The following is a 21,485-nucleotide window of genomic DNA, read 5'->3' as shown; positions in this document are numbered from 1 at the left end:
GGGAAACTGAGGTTATGTAAAACCTCGGTTGGTCTTTTGTAGTTGTTGCTACAGATGTTGCGGTGCGGTAAAGATGTTGATGATGAAGAGATTTTTTTTTGAGAATGTATTTTTTGGATGACTGAGTCAGTCTCCAAGTGGGAGAATTGTTAGGTAGTGGAGCCTGATTAATTTTAGGTTTTCCTATTTATTCTCTATTTTAGGTTTTCCTATTTATTCTCTATTTTAGACTTTCCTATTTATTCTCTATTTTAGGTTTTCCTATTTATTCTCTGTAACCAAAAATACTCTGATTTATTAATATAAATATACCTCACCGCCGTGGAAGTTTACTTACGGGGTTTTACCACGAAAAATTGGGTTTTCTCTCTCTCTAGATTTCTCATCTCTTTCTCTTGAAAGCTCTTGTGTTCTTCATTCATCTCGTGTGTGTGCGTGAATTCGATCCTAACAAGATTTCCTTTAGATTCATTTGGAAAAAGCAAATTTAGTAGAACGCACAACTGATAAACATACCATAAGTGAGGCTTTGATTTCAGTCATGGTCAGGTATTTTGGAATCTGCTTCATCTTTCTACTTGAGCAAAACTTGCAAAAAGTCTTTGGTTTCTTGGCCAACACCATTTCTGTCCAATTTTTGTCTTTGATCAATTATGCTCTCAAATATCTCATCAAATCTCTTTGCCAACACCTTCATCTTCTTTGTAACACCCTGGAATCAAACCAAGCCAAGCCTGGGTAAAAATCGGAAAGATTGGGAATACTGCACAACGCAGCTATCTCAGTCACAACATGCCTAAACTCAGCTCCGAGGCTAGCTCTTTCCTCACCCTTCACTGTGCCACCCCATAACATGCTTGTCATCACATTAAGCACAGTCACCAACATTCACTGGTAAACCCTTCTTATTATAGAAGTAATTGATTGATTGTCTAAGCTCCTTTTTCCTTAGTGCATAAACCGAATCTAAAGTAGAAGAACTAAGTATATCGCGAACACAAATCTTCCTCAACATGCGCCATTTCGGTCCATAAGGAGTCCAAAGTATGTTATTGCCACCATATGAAAATTCTTTTCCAGCAGCAGGGACATCTCTGTTAGCAAAAATGGTATCTTTATCCTTAAGAACCTCACGAGTTAAAGCAGGAGAAGTAATAATAATCCCAAGTTTTTTACCAAGCCAGATTCTACATATGGGGCCATAAGTTTAGGAAAGAGATGCAAAATAGGTGTGAAGTTGGGGATCAAGAGAATGAAGATTACCTATCAAGGGCAAAGATTTAGGCCCTGGTGGCAATCTCTTGTTTGAGTTACTGATGAAACACCAGAGTAAAGCTAAAAACCCAAGAAAACAGGAGAAAAACACACCCTTTTGCTCAACATTGAGTTCTTGAAGAGGCCATGGGAAAGAATCCAAAAGGGGTTTGAAGAATTTGAGAGACATTACGAGAGAAATGAAAAAATTGGAAGAAGCAAAGCTTTTGCACTACTTCAGGAAATTTTGCTCATACAATGAGATATTTTAGATTAAGGGTGTGTTTGGGTTAAAAAGATGATTGAAAAATGTTTTTCAAATCAACTTATTTTCCTCAAATTTAAGCAAAATGATTCCCCTCCCAAAATTGAGGAAAACATATTCCAAAATTCTATTTTATTCTTTAATATGTTTTTAACCTATCCATACCTCGTACTCAACCATCCACTTTCAAAAAGAATAAAAAATTTTAAATTTTCTTATTTTTAAAATTTCAAATATATTTTTTCTCCTATCACCAAACCACTCCTACCCTACCCCTTACTTTGGGTGTCGGGGTCGTGTCCTAAATCAAATATCGGGTTTCAAATCAGAATTATTTTCCTAAAAAGTATTTTTTAGTCTCAAATCAAAAAATAAATGATATTTCCTGAAAAAAATATTTTATTCACCTATCAAACATTAAAAAAAAAATTTCAGAAAATATTTTTTACTCATCTGCCAAACATAATAAGTTTAGAAATCCATTTTTTTTTCAACAAAACATTTTCCTTCGTACCAAACACACCCTCAGACAAAAAGACCAGTACTATGAAAATGAAGCACATTTACCTCCCTAGTCCCCACTCATACAGTGGGGTTCATTCCATGTACCAATTTAACTTGGCTAACTTCAATTTCCTTGGAGACATGGAAGAGATTAAAACTACTCCTGTAGCACACAAGAGAGAGGCATCACAAAGGAAAATAGTCCGTAAGGAAAAATATAGTGTGTAAGCGATATTGTAATGAGGTGGGAAAATGAAAAGAGGATTATTTCTTTTGAATGTGTTGTGGTTTTCGAAGTTATTACTGCAAATATCATTTTTGTGACGGGTTTATTCCCAACATAGACAACATGTTGTGAATCTCACGGTGTTAATTTAAAGATATATCAAATATATTGAAATATCATTTAATTTTGTAGTTGGAATTTAAGTGTTGCTAAAAAAAGGCATTTGTTAAATTAAATGAAAAGAAGAGTAGGACAAATATATTAAAACGGAGGGAGTACTTTATTTGGTAGGATATTCATTTTGTGCAACCTGATTAGTACTATATTATAGAGCGAATAACTAATACATAGTCTGATATTAGCAATACAAGTGCTATTAATACATGAATAAGCAGGTTAATAACATAATTATTCTTAATACATCAAACCACACAATAGATGATAATAATCTTAGCATAGCTAAGTCCAGTATCACTAATCCAAACATTTCTAATACATCTTACTCATAGAGTATTGGATCAGACAATCTTGGAGTAGGTATAGCCACCAGAGGCATTTTCTTCTTCAGAACAATCCCAAACTTCTCTGTGAGGTCTAACGTCTCTCCTTCTGGCAATTTCCAGTCGAAAGAATGAATGAGCGAAGCAAGTGAATACATGAACATCTTCTCTGCCATGCCTATCCCCGCGCACAGTCTTCTTCCAGAACCAAATGGGAGATAGTTGAAATCATTTCCACTACAATCACATTTATCGTCCAAAAATCTCTCTGGACGGAATTCAGTTGGATTTTCCCATATAGAAGGATCTCTCTGTATAGCCCATACATTTATGAAAATACAACATCCTTTAGGAACAGTGTATCCTCCCACAGTACATGTTTCACTAGGAGAATGTGGTGCCAATAGTGGAGCAGGTGGATGTAAACGCAATACTTCTTTAAAAACTGCATAGAGATATGGTAATTGCTTAATATGAGACTCTTCCACAATATTATCCTTTCCCACAACTGTTTCTATTTCTTCTTGTAATTTCCTCAGGACGTCTGGTTTAATCATAATTTCAGCCATGGCAAACTCAATCGCATTGGAGGTACTATCAGTTCCACCAACAATCATATCCTGTACATAGTAGTTATTATCATGTACAACAATTTTTGTAATTGTAGAACTGTATACTGGAGTTCAGTTCAAGATTCACCGTCTTAATTTACAGTTAAGTCTTCACATATTTTTAGATGCTAAATTTGCGGACTCTTCTCTTAAGGCAATCCAATAACATGGTAGCAACAAACAATTCAAAACATTAATATGAATCTATACACAGCTGCCACAACAATTCTTCAATACATTTATGATCCTAATTTTAACTTGTATTAGCATTTGATCCTCTTATTATGACTAATAACACTATAAACCAATTTTTCATCTGTTAACTACCTAACAGGTAAGGAGATGACTATTTAAAATAGAAAGCAAATTTTTTAGGGTGTGTTTGGTATGAAGGAAAATGTTTGGAAAAGATTGTTCGGAAAATGTTTTCAAAACTTATTCATGAGATAATAGGAAAAGAATTTTCGAAAAATGTTTTCCTTCATACCAAATACACCCTTAATGAAAGTGAATTTTCCTAGCAGAAGAACGCAACCAACAGCTCAGGACATGAGTTTACAAAGCTGATTCTTCTGAAATTTGATATAAAAAAGAAAAGATATTGTTTCTGTCATTAGATAAGGCATCTTTGGTTGCATCAGGATGGTTTCTTTTTGGAAAAAAACAAGTTTTCGTAAAATGCACAACTGATAAACATACCATAAGTAAGGCTTTGATTTCAGTCATGGTCATAGGCATTTTGGGATCTGCTTCATCTTTCAACTTTAGCAAAACTTGCAAAAAGTCTTTGATTTCTTGGCCAACACCATTTCTATCCAATTTTTTTCTTTCATCGATCATGCTATCAAATATCTTCTCAAATCTCTTTAACAGCAGCTTCATCTTCTTTGTAACACCCTGGAAATCAAACCAGGCCAAACCTGGGTAGAAATCGGAAAGATTGGGAATACTGCACAGCGCAGCCATCTCACTCACAACATACCTAAACTCTGCCCCAAGATTAGCTCTTTCCTCACCCTTCACTGTGCTACCCCATAACATGCTTGTAATCACATTAAACACAGTCAAGAACATCTGTTCACCAACGTTCACTGGTAAACCCTTCTTACTATAGAAGTAATTCATCGATTGTCTAAGCTCCCTTCGCCTTAGTGCACAAACAGAATCTAAAGTAGAACAACTAAGCATATCGCGAACACAAAGCTTTCTCATCATTCGCCATTGTGGTCCATAAGAATTCCAAAGTATGTCATTGCAACCATATGAAATTTCTACTGCAGCAGCAGGCACGTCTCTGTTAGCAAAAATAATATCTTTATCCTTGAGAACGTCGCGAGCTAATTCTGGTGAAGTAATAATAATCCCAAGTTTTTGACCAAGCCAGATTCTACAAATGGGGCCATAAATTTGGGACAGAGATGCAAAATAGGTGTGGAGTTCAGGATCAAGAGAATGGAGATTACCTATCAAGGGCAAAGCTTTAGGCCCTGGTGGCAGACCCTTGTTCGAGTTACTGATGAAAAACCAAAGTAAAGCTAAAAAACCAAGAAAACAGTAGAAAAACATAGCCTGTTGCTCAACATTGAGTTGTTGAAGGGGCCATGGGAAAGAATCAAAAAGGGGTTTGATGAATTTGAGAGACATCTCAAGTTTTTGCACCTCTGAAGGAATGAGATAACTTAGATGAACATAAAAGGAGCAGTGCGATGACAACGAAGCAGAGTCACCCCCTGAATCTCGTGATGTAAATTGAAACAGAAAAAGTAGTTTGTTTAGTATCATAAGAAATGTGAAAAGGAGCAAAGTATGTTTGGCATTTTGTTCATCATTGATTTTTCAGCAAAAAAGATGCTTTCTTTCTTTGGATTCCCAGTATTCTCCTGAATCTTGTGATGTTAATTGAAACGGAAAAAATACTTTGTTTTGTATTATAAGAAACATGGAAAGGAGCAAAGTTTGTTTGGCATTTAGTTCAGCAAAAAAAGATGCTTCCTTTCAAAATTAGCAGATTAAAACTGTTAGTGAAAAAACTTACAATATAATAAAATTGCAAGATTACAATTGAAAATAAAATGAAGAAATTAATCTCTTCATGCTGAGGCGCGGATATCTCGCTCTCTTTAAGGAGATTCAAGCCCACTGCAACAAATGTTTTCACCGGTCCAGCGGTAGTCTTTTTTGACTTGTCCCCTCCAGGATACAACAGTCTTCACAAAGTATAACTCAACAACTCTGGACAAGAGTTGAGTCCAAAGCTCCACAAAAAAGAACACCTCCCTTCAACTAATAAGAACTCTCTTTTAGACTAACTCTTTCACTCTTTGTTTTCTCTTGTGTTTTGTGTGTACCAAACCAAATGAAGACCACCACTATTTATACTACAAGAAGTCTTCCTAGCAATGAATATGATGATAATGGAGGTAGTAAATAGTGAAGATAATGGCCTTAGGAGTTTCATAGGTTACTATAGGAGTTACATATGTTACAAAGAGTAATGGAGGAATTAAGAATGAAATAAAGTGATGGATAACCAATGCTAATCGATGATGTAGAAGTTATCCATTGCAATGTTTATTGGAATGTTTTTATCTCACAATGAATTCAGCCAATAAAGCCAAAAGTAATGGCATTACATGTCTACCAAGTCAAAGATGAATAACATGATTAAAATGGTAGTTTAAAACACAAATGCCTATCAATGGTCATTCTTATAACTCCAAAATAAAGCAATTTAATATGTTAAATATTAATATTAAAATGCTAATAACCTAACAATCCCCCACTCATTTTAATATTTAGATAAGAGAGTATATCAGTTGAAGGAAGACTACTATGCATAATGAAGGTATGCTCTGCATTGAACCTCCACTTAGTGAAATAGTAACTTTTACTCCGGAGTCGTAATGGTCTCAGACTTGAACTATGATTGTTTAAGGAAAATAAAATATCAATTCAAGAACTTAGATCAAAAGTGGTCTAGACCCCTATTTCGAAGAAACTAGGGACAATAATTAACATAAGACTAATTATCCGAAGGAATGAGATATTTCTGATGAAGAAAAAAACTAATTTGGCGGATGCATACAATGAAAATGAAGCAGAGATATCTTTCCAGTCCCCACTCATACTGTTACAATGTTGATTCAATGGAAATCGATATTTAATCAAGACCAAGAGCCCAAAATATTTTAGACTAACTGTTGACGAATTTCTTGCAAAACCAAAATTTTTATTTATTTTTTCTTTTTAAAGGAATCACAAGTGAATGACTCGAAGAATTAAAGCAGTAGGCTGTTGCTTTAGCAGGTTTGCTGAATGAATGTTTCAAGTGGAGACAGAATTCCGAATTTACATGCCTAAAAATCTTCTATTTACACGCCTAAAGATATTAATTCTTGATATCTCCTACATATGAAAAGAAATTGAACTATCATTACACAAATATTTAGAGTTATTAAATTTCAAGTTTAGAACTATTGGAATCTATTGAACATGCTATGATATAGGAGTATTTGATGTTTATTTCCATAACTAGTTCCAGACACGTGCGTTGCACGTGTTCCCCAAGCTAAATTGCATGAAGTTGTTGTAACAATGTGTTTGTATGACCTCTTTGATATTAAAGATGAAGAAACCATAAATATTGTGAAAGAAAAATAATTATATGTTAAATGGTGCGTACATTTTGATTTAGTAATTTGCTGATAGAATAAAAATAGATCAACAAAAAAATAATTACAAATTAAAATAATTAATTAAGAAAAATATATAGAAAACTTTCACATATATAAGAAAATATTAGGCAAAATAGAAGGCATACCACTATATAAGAAAACTCACATTTATAAGAAAACTTCCAAATTTTCTTTTCAAGAAAATCAAAAAAGTCTTTCTTTTGTAATGGAAGATATATGTACGTTTTTCTTGTAAAGACGGTTTAACTTAACTAAGAGAAAAGTAATTAATTAAATTGGACAATTTGAACTTAAACTTCATATTAGAATTAAAATGAATTAAATGAAAGAAAATGAAGGATAGGAATCAAAGTCTCAAACATCTTTACATATTTCACCAGTAGCTAGAGACTTTTAGTAGATGAATATGGTCAATATATTAAATTAAGTGTATTTAATTATTAAGTAACCCTTCAATTTCTTCAAATTTTATAATTTCAAAGAGTGTTATACTCTATACAAATTTATAGGATAATTCTAGTAATCTAACCTTAACTTTGTTGCTTCACACTTTTAATAGAACTAATAATTCTATTTTTACTATAAAGTTTGTAAAATAAAATAGTAAATCAAGAAAAAGTACTTTAAAAGCTATACAACTTATGTGGTTATCAAAGCAAGAACAATTATCAACCATGCAAAGACTTAAATCATAAAACTCAAAGTCTTATTGTGTACAATAATATTTTATTTGTAGTTATTTATTTATCAAATAGGAAAGAAAATAGAAATTTTTTAATGGTAAATAAAAGAACACCTCTAAAGAATCAACAAAAATATTACAAAATGAAGCTAAAATTAACAATGTGAAAGAAAAAAGTAGTAACAATGTGAAAGAAAAAGAGATGACAACTTTCTTTATTCTCTTCCAATTATTCAAAATCTCTTCGATAGGATATAATTGAGGGACTCAAAGGATTGTCATGAATATGTCATTAACCCATTTCATGGATGAAAGGTGAAAGTAACAAGTATATTATTATGAACATCAACAAATGTATAATATCTTCATTTCTAATATAATAACACAAAATAAAAATTCCACTTAAACACATAGAAGAGAAATCTTAGCAGATCTTAGTTAATCTACAATAAAATTATCAAACAAATATTAAGATACAATAAATGAAGAGAAGTAGCTATCATCAAAACTAAGACAATATATATCATGACATAATTTACAGATCGGAAAATTAGTGAAGCACACAATGGTATTTATAGCCAAGATATATAAAAACTCAAAAGTCAAGTTAGAAAAAGATCATTAAAATATCATTAAATCTCTTTATTAAGGAAGTGAAAGGACACTTCATATTTTATTCTTTAAAAATGGTTAGATTTCCAAAAATATTAAAATCCAAATTCGTAGTTATTCTTTAAAGTTAAAACGTATGACTATAAGTATTCAACATATGTACTAATACACATAAAAGAATATGAAGAACCAATTTTGAAACTGTTAAAATATTTATTGTATGGTAGTCAATATGATACTTAGCATTTATTTAAATATATATTTACATTTTTTTTACACAAATTATTAAAGAAGTATTTTCTTTATTTAAATGTAAAAATGTTTAATTAATTATATTAGATGAATTTAATTAAATATTTTATAGCCTTTTCATTTAATGTAGGGGTAAAATGGTAATTCAACTTTTAAGTTTTGAGTTTCATGCTTATAATAATACTAGTTTCAGAAACGTGCGTTGCACGTTTAATTTTTGTTGTTATACAAATTTGTATAGGCCTAATCTGATGTTGATAATTATCAATTATATTATTCTTTTATATATGTTGTTTTATGTAAAAATAACAATGTCAAACAATTCTTTTCATTTAATTTTGGTTATTTGTTTACAAAATAAAAAATTGTTGAAAAATATAAACTAATTAAGATAATATAGTATGTATTGTAGCGGTGAACTCTTGCTCTAAATTTAAGAATGGACGCAAACATATAGAACAAAATTATTAAAGACATAATGAATAAATATATATTTACCATGTTAATGAGGAAAAAAATGACCAATAAATTGATTTTACATAAATTTATAGAAATTATAAGATGATGAAATACAAAGGTGAAGTGAACTTATATTTTTTGTTCACTTTATACGAGAGATCATCACCAAAAAATCTATTAATAGACGAAAATAATTGCAACCGAAAAAAATTATGATAAAATATAAAATCAGTAAATAAAGTGCAAATATATGCACAAACAAAAAGAAAGATCATTTGAGCAAGATAACTAAGGAATATTAGTAAAAAAATACACAAATAATAATATCACCGACTTTAAAAGAAGTTTCATCATATAAATTGAAAAATTATTAAATATTTATACATAAATATTGTTTTCGGCTATTCTTTATACTAAAATAAAGACATTATCGAAATCGAAAGAAGGGCCATTATATGTTTGGTCTCCAACATTTCCACGATGAATCAATATAACTCTTAAAATCAAAACTCAATATTATTTTGTAACTGAATCCCAAAAGTAGAAAATGGGTATGAATGCATGACTATGAAAAGCTTGTTGAAGTTATGAATATAGAACTAATAAGATGATTTTTACTTTGTTTGATAAATCATTTTACTATGTGATTGAATAATATGAAAAAAATTTTCAAATTTATAGAATCCTTTAAAGAATATGAAAAGGTTATGATTCCATGGAAGATGAGAGGAATTAAACATTTTAATTGAAGTAATAACTAAGAAACTAAAACTTTCAATAAATGTGGAAATATGTAACAACTTTCTACATTCAGATTCAATGTATTTTGTTTAAAAGTCTATTAATATAACTTTAAAAGTTAATGAAAAACATATTTTTATTTCCAACTTTTGATGAGTATAGTTAATTAATTAAATAGAATATTATTAAATGAAATTGTCTTTTTAAACTTATATCGATGACCGTTTCTGAAAAATTAAATTAGGGCTGTTAGGAAATTAAATTTATAATAATCAATATTAATAGGTTTAACTAATATAAGGTTAATAGGTTTAACTAATATATTTAATAAATTAATATATAAATGATATTGTAGGGTTAAAATGGTAAATCAACTTTGGGGTTAAGAGGTTCATGCTTATAATAATATATGATATGATTCATCGTACAAAAGACAGAGTCATTATTTTCTCAAAAAAAGAAGACAGAATCAATATTTTCTCAGAAAAAAAAGAAGACGGGAATCATCATACAGAACAGGACTCTCTACAGACACATTTTTATGTTACTCATACAGTTTTGGATTAGACAACCTTGGAGTAGGTATAGCCACCAGAGGCATTTTCTTGTTCATAACAATACCGAAATTCTCTGTAACTTCTACTGTCTCTCCTTCAGGCAATTTCCAGTCGAAAGAATGAATGAGTGAAGCAAGTGAATACATGACCATCTTCTCTGCCATGGCTATCCCCGCACAGATTCTTCTGCCAGAACCAAATGGGAAATAGTTGAAATCATTTCCACTATAGTCCCATTTACTGTCCAAAAATCTCTTTGGAAGGAATTCTGTTGGATTTTCCCATATAGAAGGATCTCTATGTATAGCCCATACATTAATGAAAATACAAGATCCTTTAGGAACAGTGTATCCTCCGACAGTGCATGTTTCACTTGGACAACGCGGCACCAATAGTGGAGAAGTTGGATGTATGCGCAAGACTTCTTTCATAACTGCATAAAGATATGGTAATTGCTTAATATGAGACTCATCCACAATATTGTCTTTTCCCACAACTGCCTCCAGTTCTTCTTGTAATTTCCTCAGGACGTCTGGTTTGTTCATAATTTCAGCCATCGCAAACTCAATCGTGTTGGAGGTACTGTCAGTTCCACCAAGAATCATATCCTGTACATAGTATTTGTGAAATTATTATCATGTACAACAATTTTTAACTGAAGTTCAGTTCCGTCTTAATTCACAGTTAAGTCTTCACATATTATCTGATGCTAAATTTGCCAACTCTTTCCTTAAGGCAGTCCATTAACATGGTAGCAACTAACAGTTCTTCAGAACATGAATATATGAATCTAATATCTATTACACAATAGTTCTTCAATACATTTGTGATCCCAATTTTAACTTTTATTAGCATTTGATCCTCATATTTTGACTGATATCACTATTAGCCAATTTTTCATCCGTTAACTGCCAAACAGGTAAGGAAATGGATCATTTACATAATACATAAATGTGCCCTTTAACTTGGCTTTAAATTATATTTATGCCCTTCAACTTTGAATGTGCACAAATAGACACTTAAACTTGTATAAAGTTGAACAAATAGACACAGATATCCTATATGTCATCTTACATGTCATTTTTTGTCCTACATGGTGTCCTACGTGTATTATGCCATGTAGGACTCATGTGTTTATTTATTTAAAAGTTGGATAGTTAAAGTGTTTGTTTGTGCATTACGAAAGTTGGAGGTCAAAGTTAAAATTTGAAGCCAAATTTAGGGTCCAATATATGTATTATGCCTTTAAAGTATAATGCAAACTTTATAACCAACACCACATGTAATGAAAGTGAATTTTCCTAGCAGAAGAACGCAACCATATGACACAATGATATTGATCCTTTAAATATAAAAAAATAAAAGATCCCATCATGATCAGTGTAAGCTAATAATTAATGCATAGTATGAATGATTGATGACAAATCAATCTCGGCTACTCAATAAAAATTATTTTTGATTCATTTGAAAAAAAAACGAATTTCGTAGAATGCACAACTGATAACATACCATAAGTAAGGCTTTGATTTCAATCATGGTTAGAGGCATTTTGGGATCTGCTTCATCTTTCAACTTCAGCAAAACTTGCAAAAAGTCTTTGCTTTCTTGGCTAACACCATTTCTGTCCAATTTTTGTCTTTGATCAATTATGCTCTCAAATATCTTATCAAATCTTTTTACCAGCACCTTCATCTTCTTTGCAACACCCTGGAAATCAAACCAGGCCAAGCCCGGGTAAAAATCGGAAAGATTGGGAACACTGCACAATGAAGCTATCTCAGTCACAATATATCTAAACTCAGCTCCAAGGCTAGCTCTTTCCTCACCCTTCACTGTACCACCCCATAACATGCTTGTAATCACATTAAGAATAGTCAAGAACATCTGTTCACCAACATTCACTGGGGATCCTGCCTTGTTATAAAAGTAACTGATCGATTGTCTAAGCTCCCTTTGCCTTAGTGCATAAACAGAATCTAAAGTAGAACAACTAAGCATATCGCGAACACAAACCTTCCTCAACATGCGCCATTTCGGTCCATAAGGTGTCCAAAGTATGCTATTACCACCATATGAAAATTCTCTTCCAGCATCAGGGACATCTCTGTTAGAGAAAATGATATCTTTATCCTTTAGAACCTCGCGAGCTAATTCTGGTGAAGTAATAATAATCCCAAGTTTTTTACCAAGCCAGATTCTACAAATGGGGCCATAAGTTTGAGACAGAGATGCAAAATAGGTGTGAAGTTCAGGATCAAGAGAATGGAGATTACCTATCAAGGGCAAAGCTTTAGGCCCTGGTGGCAGACCCTTGTTCGAGTTACTGATGAAACACCAAAGTAAAGCTAAAAACCCAAGAAAACAGAAGAAAAACACACCATTTTGCTCAACATTGAGTTGTTGAAGGAGCCATGGGAAAGAATCAAAAAGGGGTTTGAAGAATTTGAGAGACATCTAAAGCTTTTGCACTGCTAAAAGATGCTTTTCTTTTTCTTCTGATTTTGCTGAAAGAATGAGATAATTTATATGAAGAAAAAAAGAGCAGCAGGATGAAAAAAAGCAGAATCACCTCCTGATACTCATGATGTTAATTGAAACGGAATTTTCATGTTGTTCATCATTCAATTTTTCCGCAAAATCATGCTTTCTTTCTTGGAAAAATTGTATACAATGACAAACTAACAAATCAAATTAAATGTTATAACCACACTTTGCTTTAATTGTGCCATGTAGCAAACTGTTTGTCAGTCATCTCTTTCCCTCAAACTCTCGCTCGCTACTCTATCTCTTTCGCTCCCTCCCTCTCGCTTTTATACAAACACAAATGTCTAAAATGCGTTTGTGTTTGTATAAAGGAGAAAAAATTTGCTTATATTACATATATTTTCGTTCCCCCTCCCCTCTCCCAGATATCGCTCGCCACCCTTGTCTCTATCGCTTATATAAAAAAAAACGAAATGTATAAATTGCGTTTCTGTTTGTGTAAAGCGAAAGAAAATTCTATAAACACATGTAAATACATATATATCCGTCCTATACTCAAATTATACAATTGATTTGTATACATCTGCTTTCTTTTGTATATGTATAGCGAATTATATTATTGGTTTCTTTGTATATATATAACGAATTATATAACTGTTTCTTTTTTATATGTATAGCATTTATTTTTGCTATGAAGCATAATTATGCAAACTTTGCTATAACATACAAATATGAATTTTATGTTTGCTATATGTGAAAGTTGCTCTTCTTTCTTTATTTCATCTTATTTTCGCATATTTGTGGAATGAACATAATGTACCTATGAAGCTAATATAATTTATTGTGATGTTATGTAATAGATATTGATCTTAATTTCATCTTCTTTTTTGTTCGTGAGCATCAACTTCACCAAACAAAGTTCAACGCAAATTTATTGTAATACACAATGTTTATGTATCATTGTATATGAAAGTTTAGACACATATACTATTATTCCAGCATGCAATATTTTAATTTCAGCATTCAAATATTTTTATTATACTTTTAGCCGTTGTTTCTACTTTATATGTTAAGAGAGAATTGATATGTGTTTTAGTTTCTTTATTTTAGTAAGAACAAGCTTGCATTTTTTAAAACCAATATATTTAACTATTATATACTCCATTCATCTCAATGAAAAAAATTGAACAAATTAATATGAAATACAGTGCACGTGTCTAGATATTAGTTATACTAAAAGTGAAAAGCCACAAAGGTAATACCATTTTACCCCTATCCTAATTCAAAATGTGATAATATCTATAAATTAAGTATTAATTAATCAAAATATTTTACAACCTTTTCACCTACTAACTTAGTTGCAAACTAAAGAGTTATGAAGTGATCATATTGTCACGACCCAATTTCTCGAGCCATGAAGGCACCTACTATAACCCATCAGTAGGTAAGCCAAACCACAACCCAGAACCACACATAATGGGTGTGAGGGTAGAAACTAAACAAGACTAAGAAAAATTACTATAACAACATAAGCAAAACAAAACATAAATGCAATAAAGGATCCCTCCCAGAACCTGGAAGTCACTAATACAGAGCTACCAACAAAACGAGTACAAGTCCCAACAGTGGACCACCGAAACTAGACTGTCTCGAAAAGTAAAAGACAAGTCTTTATATAAACAGATGGAGACTGAAATAGTACAAAACCCTGTGTGCTCACCCCTGTCTCCAGACCAGAAATTCTCCAAACTCGATCAACGCTGACTACTGGTGCTCGGACCTGCATCACGAAAATAGATGCAGAGTGTAGCATGAGTACCAAATAACAGGTACCCAGTAGGCATCATAGGCCGACTGAACTAGAAAAGTAAAGCACTATGAAAAGACGAAATCACAAAACTAGAGGTCAAGAACGGAAGGCTAAGTAACACAATAATGCACACGAGTGTATAAAGATCTAACTAAATTAATATAAATAAGCTAACTACACCTAACTGGACCCACCATAAGCCCAGAAGGTACACTCGTGCACAAGTTTAAATAAAAACCCGAACGGACCCCCATAAGTCCGACGCGTACACAAAATAACTATAACTTAAGGAGAATAGAACTCGAGGCCAAAGAACACCGAACCAAAAAGTAGAATCTGACGGTACGGAGGTCGGGCCTTGAACCGGACACTCACCAGAATTACACAAGTAGCCAATTGCAAAATATAAGTAACTGAGGCCGGACCTCTAACCGGATGCTCTACATACTTGAGGCCGGACCTCTAACCGGATGCTCTACATAAGTATGTGGATGGTCGAGGCCGGACCTTAAATCCGGATACCCGACAAAGATGTCGATATAGCATGCTGAAAGAGTCTTTATCTATCCATAATCATATAAACCCATGGAACACCATCCAGACTTAGCTAATCAATGTAAGACCTTACAGTCGAATAGAAACTCAACTTTGAATCACGGAGCGGAATTCATTGTCACTGACGTAACTCGAGAAGCCGTAACATCTAAGAAATAAGAGTAACTATCGCTAGAGCAAGCTCATCGTCTAGCTAAATACCAAACTATCAGACTCAAGTCTGCTACATCAGTCTACAAGGATTTAAGCCGGCCGAGCGACGTCGGGGCTAAACTAAGTCCTACCGACTTTGAATCATGCATTTCTAAGGAAAACCCTAGTCAAACCTAAACTAAGGCTCAACATACTTCTGACAACCAGTATTCAAACATACAAGTAATTCATATAGCAAAGAAGGTCAATATAAACATGCTCACAGTTACCCGATAATTCTCAGAACAAGGCCGAAAATATAATTTTTAACACCTATGCATGATCCAATAACTACCCAACCCAAATTCCAACTAATCAACATGCATTCACATGTTCGAGTTCAGTCTAAGAAGAGAAACCATAGCCTACCTGAACGCAGATCACGCGCGCTCCAAAATTCACTCCCCGGATCTTTTACTTTCTAAAAGGCCTCGAAACGTTGATACACTATCAGAAATAGAGTCACAACGTTATTACAGTCATTTAAACACTAAAATTGCAAGAAACGGAGACGGGTCAATTTCACGGTCAAAATGGAAAAAATGGGATCCGCGTTGAGAAATCCCGAATTAACCCCAAATAAAAGTCCTAAATAACTCTCGAAACTTGTATAGCAGAATGGAGCACAATTCAGGACTCAAGACGGTCCCAACATTAACATGCAACAAAAAAAACCCAAATCCTAAGCTAAAAATCAGCAACAATGGCAGCAGCTACTTACCAGATTTTACCAAAAATGAAGCTCCAACAGCCAAAACCAATCACACCACGACGATCCTCACGAAAAACCCCACAATATAGGCTCTTGAATCACTTGATTCGGACCTAAAATGGCCAAGAAATCACCTTCTGAAATTTCCCAAAACTTGTGCTCGAAAATGAGCTATGACAGCATTTAAAACCCAAAATTTACCTCAAATCGTGTCCCCAAATCAGATTCCAAGCTCACCAATGTGTTGCCCTCGAAAAATCTCACAACTTAGCCTTTTGAATCGCCCAATTCGGAGTTGTATCGCTCAAGATATCAAGTTCCAAAGTAAAACATAAAGCTGAAAGTTGGGGTTTTTATAGGGGCTGCACCAGATTCAGCTTTGCCTACTTTCTTTAAAGTCTCCGACGGGTGCTCGGAATCCGTTCGGAACCTGATAAAAATAAAATAGATATGCTACCCTACCAAAGTCGACATTCCGGACTCAAAGGCGCAGTCGAAATTTTCATCAGAGGTCATCTCGATAAAATGTGGGTCCCACTTCCATTGGCCATTTTAAGTCAAAAACCACAAAAGGGCTCGGAAAAATATCAAAAACCTCAAAACCCGAAAGAAGGGTCAAACTAGACCAAACTCGACATTCCGGAGCTAACCGCGCTGACGGAATTCTCATCCGAGCGCGTTTACTCAGAATGTTGACTAAAGTCAAACTTAGCCTTTAAACTTAAAGTTAAAACGCCTAATCCCACCAACTCACACTGAAAACTTTGGGAGTCATGTCGACAATGCTACTGGACTAAAATGACCCTTCCGGAACTGATGGAATCGTCAGAATTGGATTCTGATGTCATCTTCTTGAACTTTTGATCGAAAATGATCGTTCAAGGTTCATAAGCTTCAAAAATACTAAAGCTCACACAATAACAAAACGAATGACCAGGTGACCGATCTGTCAGTCCCAGCAAGTCATAAATGACTTAGAATCGCTGTAGGAACGCTCTAAACGATGTACAGAAGATAAAACACTAAAAATGACAATAAGGGTCATTACAATATCCACTACTAAAAAGAACTTTCGTCCGCGAAAGTAAGGTTCAAGAAGTACCTGAAGGCTCAAACAAGACGGGATACTGCTCTCGCATCTCCTGCTCGGTCTCCCAGGTAGCCTCCTCGACTGAACGATGCCTCCAACGGACCTTAACAATAGGAATGGCTCTCGAGCGCAATTTCCTCACATCTCTGGCTAGGATGGCAACTGGCTCTTCTACAAATGTCAAATGATCATCCAACTCAATTGCATCATACTGGAGCACATGGGACTCATCAGGAATATATCGGCGTAGCATCGAGACATGGAAAACTGGATGGATGGCTGAAAATGCTGGAGGTAGGGCCAACTCATAAGCAACCTCCCCAACTGTCCGAAGTATCTCAAAAGGCCCAATATACCTGGGGCTAAGCTTACCCCGTCTCCCAAATCTCATCACACCCTTCATGGGCGACACACGGAGAAATACCCGATCACCAACAGAGAATCTCAAAGGTCGACGCCTCCGATTCGCATAACTCTGGTGCCTACTCTGAGCTGTCCTGAGTCTATCCTGAATCACTCTCACCTGCTCCAAAGCCTCCTGAATCAAATCTGTACCTCGCGGCCTAGGCTCTGTAGACTCGAACCAGCCCACTGGAGTGCGACAACGCCTACCATACAAGGCCTCAAACGGGGCCATCTGAATGCTAGAATGGTAGCTGTTGTTATATGCAAATTCCGCCAAAGGCAAGAACTGGTCCCATTGACCACCAAACTCCAAAACACAAGCCCGTAGCATGTCCTCAAGGACCTGAATAGTGCGCTCTGACTGACCATCAGTCTGCGGGTGGAAAGCTGTGCTCAGGTCAACCCGGGTGCCCAACTCATCCTGAAAGGTCCTCCAAAAGCTAGACGTGAACTGAGAACCCCGATCTGATATAATAGAAACTGGCACCCCATGAAGTCGAACCACCTCCCGAATGTAGATACGAGCCAACCTCTCGGCACTAAATGAAGATTGAACGGGAAGGAAATGTGCTGACTTGGTCAATCGATCAACGATGACCCAAATACTATTAAATCCTCTAGAAGTCCTCGGTAGACCAGCCACAAAATCCATAGTAATGCGATCCCACTTCCACTCCGGAATGGGTAATCCCTGAAATTCCCCACCAGGCCTCAAATGCTCAGCCTTTACCTGCTGGCAGCACAAGCAACGAGAAACAAAGTCAGCAATATCTCGTCTCATGCCACTCCACCAGTAATGTTGTCTCAAATCACGATACATTTTCGCTGTACCCGGATGGATAGAATATCTAGACTCATGAGCCTCCGAAAGTATCAACTGTATCAAATCTCCAACTCTCGGGACACAAATGCGACCAGCGAATCTCAACACTCCATCAGGATCTAAGGTAGCCTGATCACCATTACCCGCTAACACTCGATCTCTAAGGGACCCCAGGGCCTTATCCTCAAATTGACAACCACGGATCCTATCATACAAAGAAGACTGAACTCCCATATAAGCCAAGACGCGTCTAGAATCTGATATATCTAATCGAACCATGCTATTGGCTAAAAACTGAATGTCCAAAGCCAAGGGTCTTTCACCTGCAGATAAGAAGGCTAAACTACCCATACTCACCGCCTTTCGGCTCAAGGCGTCTGCTACCACGTTCGCCTTGCCCGGATGATAGAGAATGGAGAGATCATAATCCTTCAGGAGCTCAATCCAACGACGCTGCCTCGAATTAAGGTCCCTCTGGCTCATGATGTACTGAAGACTCTTGTGGTCAGTATAGATCTCACATCGAACTCCATACAAGTAGTGCCTCCAAATCTTAAGCGCGAAAACTACCGCTGCCAACTCCAAGTCATGGGTGGGGTAGTTGCGCTCATGGACCTTAAGCTGCCTCGACGCATACGCAATAACCCGGCCCTGCTGCATCAATACACAACCCACACCAACACCAGACGCATCACAATAAATCGTGAAACCCTCGCCCTCAATCGGAAGAGTCAATATAGGAGCGCTAGTAAGCAACTCCTTGAGCTTCAGGAAGCTCATCTCACACTCCTCCGACCACACAAAGGGAATATCCTGGCGAGTCAACCGAGTCAAAGGAGCTGCAATAGTAGAAAAGCCCTCAACAAAACGCCTGTAGTAACTCGCTAACCCGACAAAGCTACGAACCTCAGTAACAGAAGTGGGTCTGTCCCAATCACGAATAGCTTCAATCTTCGTCGGATCTACCCTAATACCCTCCTTGGACACCACGTGCCCCAAGAATGCTACAGATGCAAGCCAAAACTCGCACTTTGAGAACTTGGCATAAAGCTGCTGATCTCTCAAAGTCTGGAGCACTATCCTCAAATGCTGCTCATGCTCACTCCGGCTCCGCGAGTATACCAATATGTCATCAATGAAGATGATAACAAATGAATCAAGGTATGGCCTGAACACACGTGTCATCAAGTCCATAAAGGCGGCTGGGGCATTAGTCAACCCAAAAGACATCACAAGGAACTCATAATGGCCGTAACGAGTCCTAAATGCAGTCTTAGGGATGTCTGCTGCTCTAATCCTCAGCTGATGGTACCCGGACCTCAAATCAATCTTAGAAAATACGACGGCACCCTGAAGCTGATCAAACAAATCATCTATACGAGGCATAGGGTAACGGTTCTTCACCGTCACCTTGTTCAGCTGCCTGTAGTCAATGCACATCCTCAAAGTCCCATCCTTCTTTTTCACAAACAGAACAGGAGCACCCCAAGGCGACACACTCGGACGAATGAACCCCTTTTCTAAGAGGTCCTCTAACTGAACACTGAGCTCTCTGAGCTCTGCAGGAGCCATCCGATAAGGCGGAATAGAAATAGGACGAGTGCCAGGCTCCAAATCTATTGCAAAATCAATGTCACGCTCTGGGGGTAGGCCAGGTAGATCTGTAGGGAACACATCTGCATACTCTCTAACCACAGGAACTGAGTCAACTGAAGGCCCCTCCCTACTCACATCTCTGATGTGGGCCAAATACGCTAAACACCCAGAAGCAACCAATCGCCTAGCTCGAATAAAAGAGATTATCCCCGTCGGTGTGTGACTATAAGTAGCCTGCCACAATACCGGGGGAACACCAGGCATGGATAAGGTAACAGTCTTGGCATAGCAATCCAAGACCACATGATATGGGGATAACCAGTCCATGCCCAAAATCACATCAAAATCAATCATATCTAGCATAATAAGATCAGCTCTAGTATCATAACCCTGGATAGTCACTAAGCAAGATCGCAATACTTGATCCACTACTAAGAACTCACCTATCGGGGTCGAAACATGAATCGGCTCTGCCAAAGACTCGGACCTCATACCCAATCGGGGAGCAAAATAAATAGATACATACGAGAATGTGGACCCTGGATCAAATAATACTGTAGCAGGCTGATGGCACAAGAAGAGCGTACCTGAGATGACATCGTCAGATGCCTCAGCCGCCGCCCTTGTCGGGGCAGCGTAGAAATGGCCTTGAGCACCTCTACCTGGTGCACCCGGTCTACCACCTGACCTGCCTCCCCGAGCTCCACCACTGGTACCCTGTCGACTCTCTCGACTGTGCTGAATCTGACCACCTCCTCTAGCCGAAGAAGACACGGCTGAAACTGGTTTTGAAGTAGGTGGAGCTGGTACAATCGCCCCCCGACCTCGCCGGGGGCATTCTCTAGACCAATGGTCAAGAGCACCACACTCATAACACCCCGAAGTTGAACGCCCTGTAGTAACCCGACCGCGGCATGAAGGAACAGAATCTGATGCCCTCGAATTCTGGCCTGTACTAGGACTACTCTGCTGATATTGGCCTCCCTCAGAAACAGGTAATGCCGCCTGAACAGGGCGACTGGTCTGACCCTGCTGGAACCTCTGACGTGGCCTATCATATGAGTCCCTCCCCCTAGTCTGCGACTCGCTATAGCTGCCCTGGTAGCGTGCCCTCTTATCGCTGCCCCCTTGGGCCTCACGATGAATATGCTCCATGGATCGGGCATGATCGACCACATCAAGAAAAGAACGGCCAGCTGAAACCATATGCTCTGTGTCAACCCTCAAACGGTATCGCAACCCACGTACAAAACAACGAACTCTCTCTCCCTCTGTGGGCAGGATCATAGTAGCATGGCGAGACAACTCATGGAACCTCGCCTCATACTCGGAAACGGTCATAGATCCCTGCTCCAATCTAGAGAACTGATCACGAAGCCTGTCTCTGACGCTCCGTGGCATGAACCGGGCCAAGAAAGCCTCTGAGAACTCGCTCCAAGATATAGGAGGAGATCCAACTG

The 21,485-nt window shown here is 36.5% G+C and overlaps 2 protein-coding genes and 1 pseudogene across 2 annotated transcripts; all 3 read right to left on the bottom strand.

Moving 5' to 3' along the window:
• Window positions 1-468: 468 nt before the first annotated feature.
• Window positions 469-1,444, bottom strand: LOC107027871 (annotated as a pseudogene).
• Window positions 1,445-2,548: 1,104 nt separating this feature from the next.
• Window positions 2,549-5,286, bottom strand: LOC107028401 (flavonoid 3'-monooxygenase-like). Its single transcript, XM_015229458.2, has 2 exons — window positions 4,060-5,286; window positions 2,549-3,369 (listed from the first exon to the last, which is right to left on the bottom strand). Exons 1-2 carry the CDS (start codon window positions 5,140-5,142, stop codon window positions 2,749-2,751), a joined length of 1,704 nt encoding a protein of 567 aa, XP_015084944.2. The 5' UTR covers window positions 5,143-5,286; the 3' UTR covers window positions 2,549-2,748.
• Window positions 5,287-10,120: 4,834 nt separating this feature from the next.
• LOC107028169 (7-ethoxycoumarin O-deethylase-like) lies at window positions 10,121-12,812 on the bottom strand. The gene is made up of 2 exons (XM_015229215.2): window positions 11,868-12,812; window positions 10,121-10,966 (listed from the first exon to the last, which is right to left on the bottom strand). Exons 1-2 carry the CDS (start codon window positions 12,810-12,812, stop codon window positions 10,346-10,348), a joined length of 1,566 nt encoding a protein of 521 aa, XP_015084701.1. The 3' UTR covers window positions 10,121-10,345.
• Window positions 12,813-21,485: the final 8,673 nt, after the last annotated feature.

Source organism: Solanum pennellii, chromosome 8 (genome assembly GCF_001406875.1).
Source record: "Solanum pennellii chromosome 8, SPENNV200".
NCBI lineage: Eukaryota > Viridiplantae > Streptophyta > Magnoliopsida > Solanales > Solanaceae > Solanum > Solanum pennellii.
This window is presented reverse-complemented; position numbering and strand designations above follow the sequence as displayed.

Bases quoted from the DNA above. Each gene is read 5' to 3' on its own strand.
- LOC107028401 (XM_015229458.2), bottom strand. From the start codon at position 5,142: ATGATACTAAACAAACTACTTTTTCTGTTTCAATTTACATCACGAGAT. The intron at 3,370-4,059 runs GTATGTTTATCA...TACTATGTACAG, and splicing joins AAATCAAAGCCTTACTTATG to GATATGATTGTTGGTGGAAC.
- LOC107028169 (XM_015229215.2), bottom strand. From the start codon at position 12,812: ATGTCTCTCAAATTCTTCAAACCCCTTTTTGATTCTTTCCCATGGCTC. The intron at 10,967-11,867 runs GTATGTTATCAG...TACTATGTACAG, and splicing joins AAATCAAAGCCTTACTTATG to GATATGATTCTTGGTGGAAC.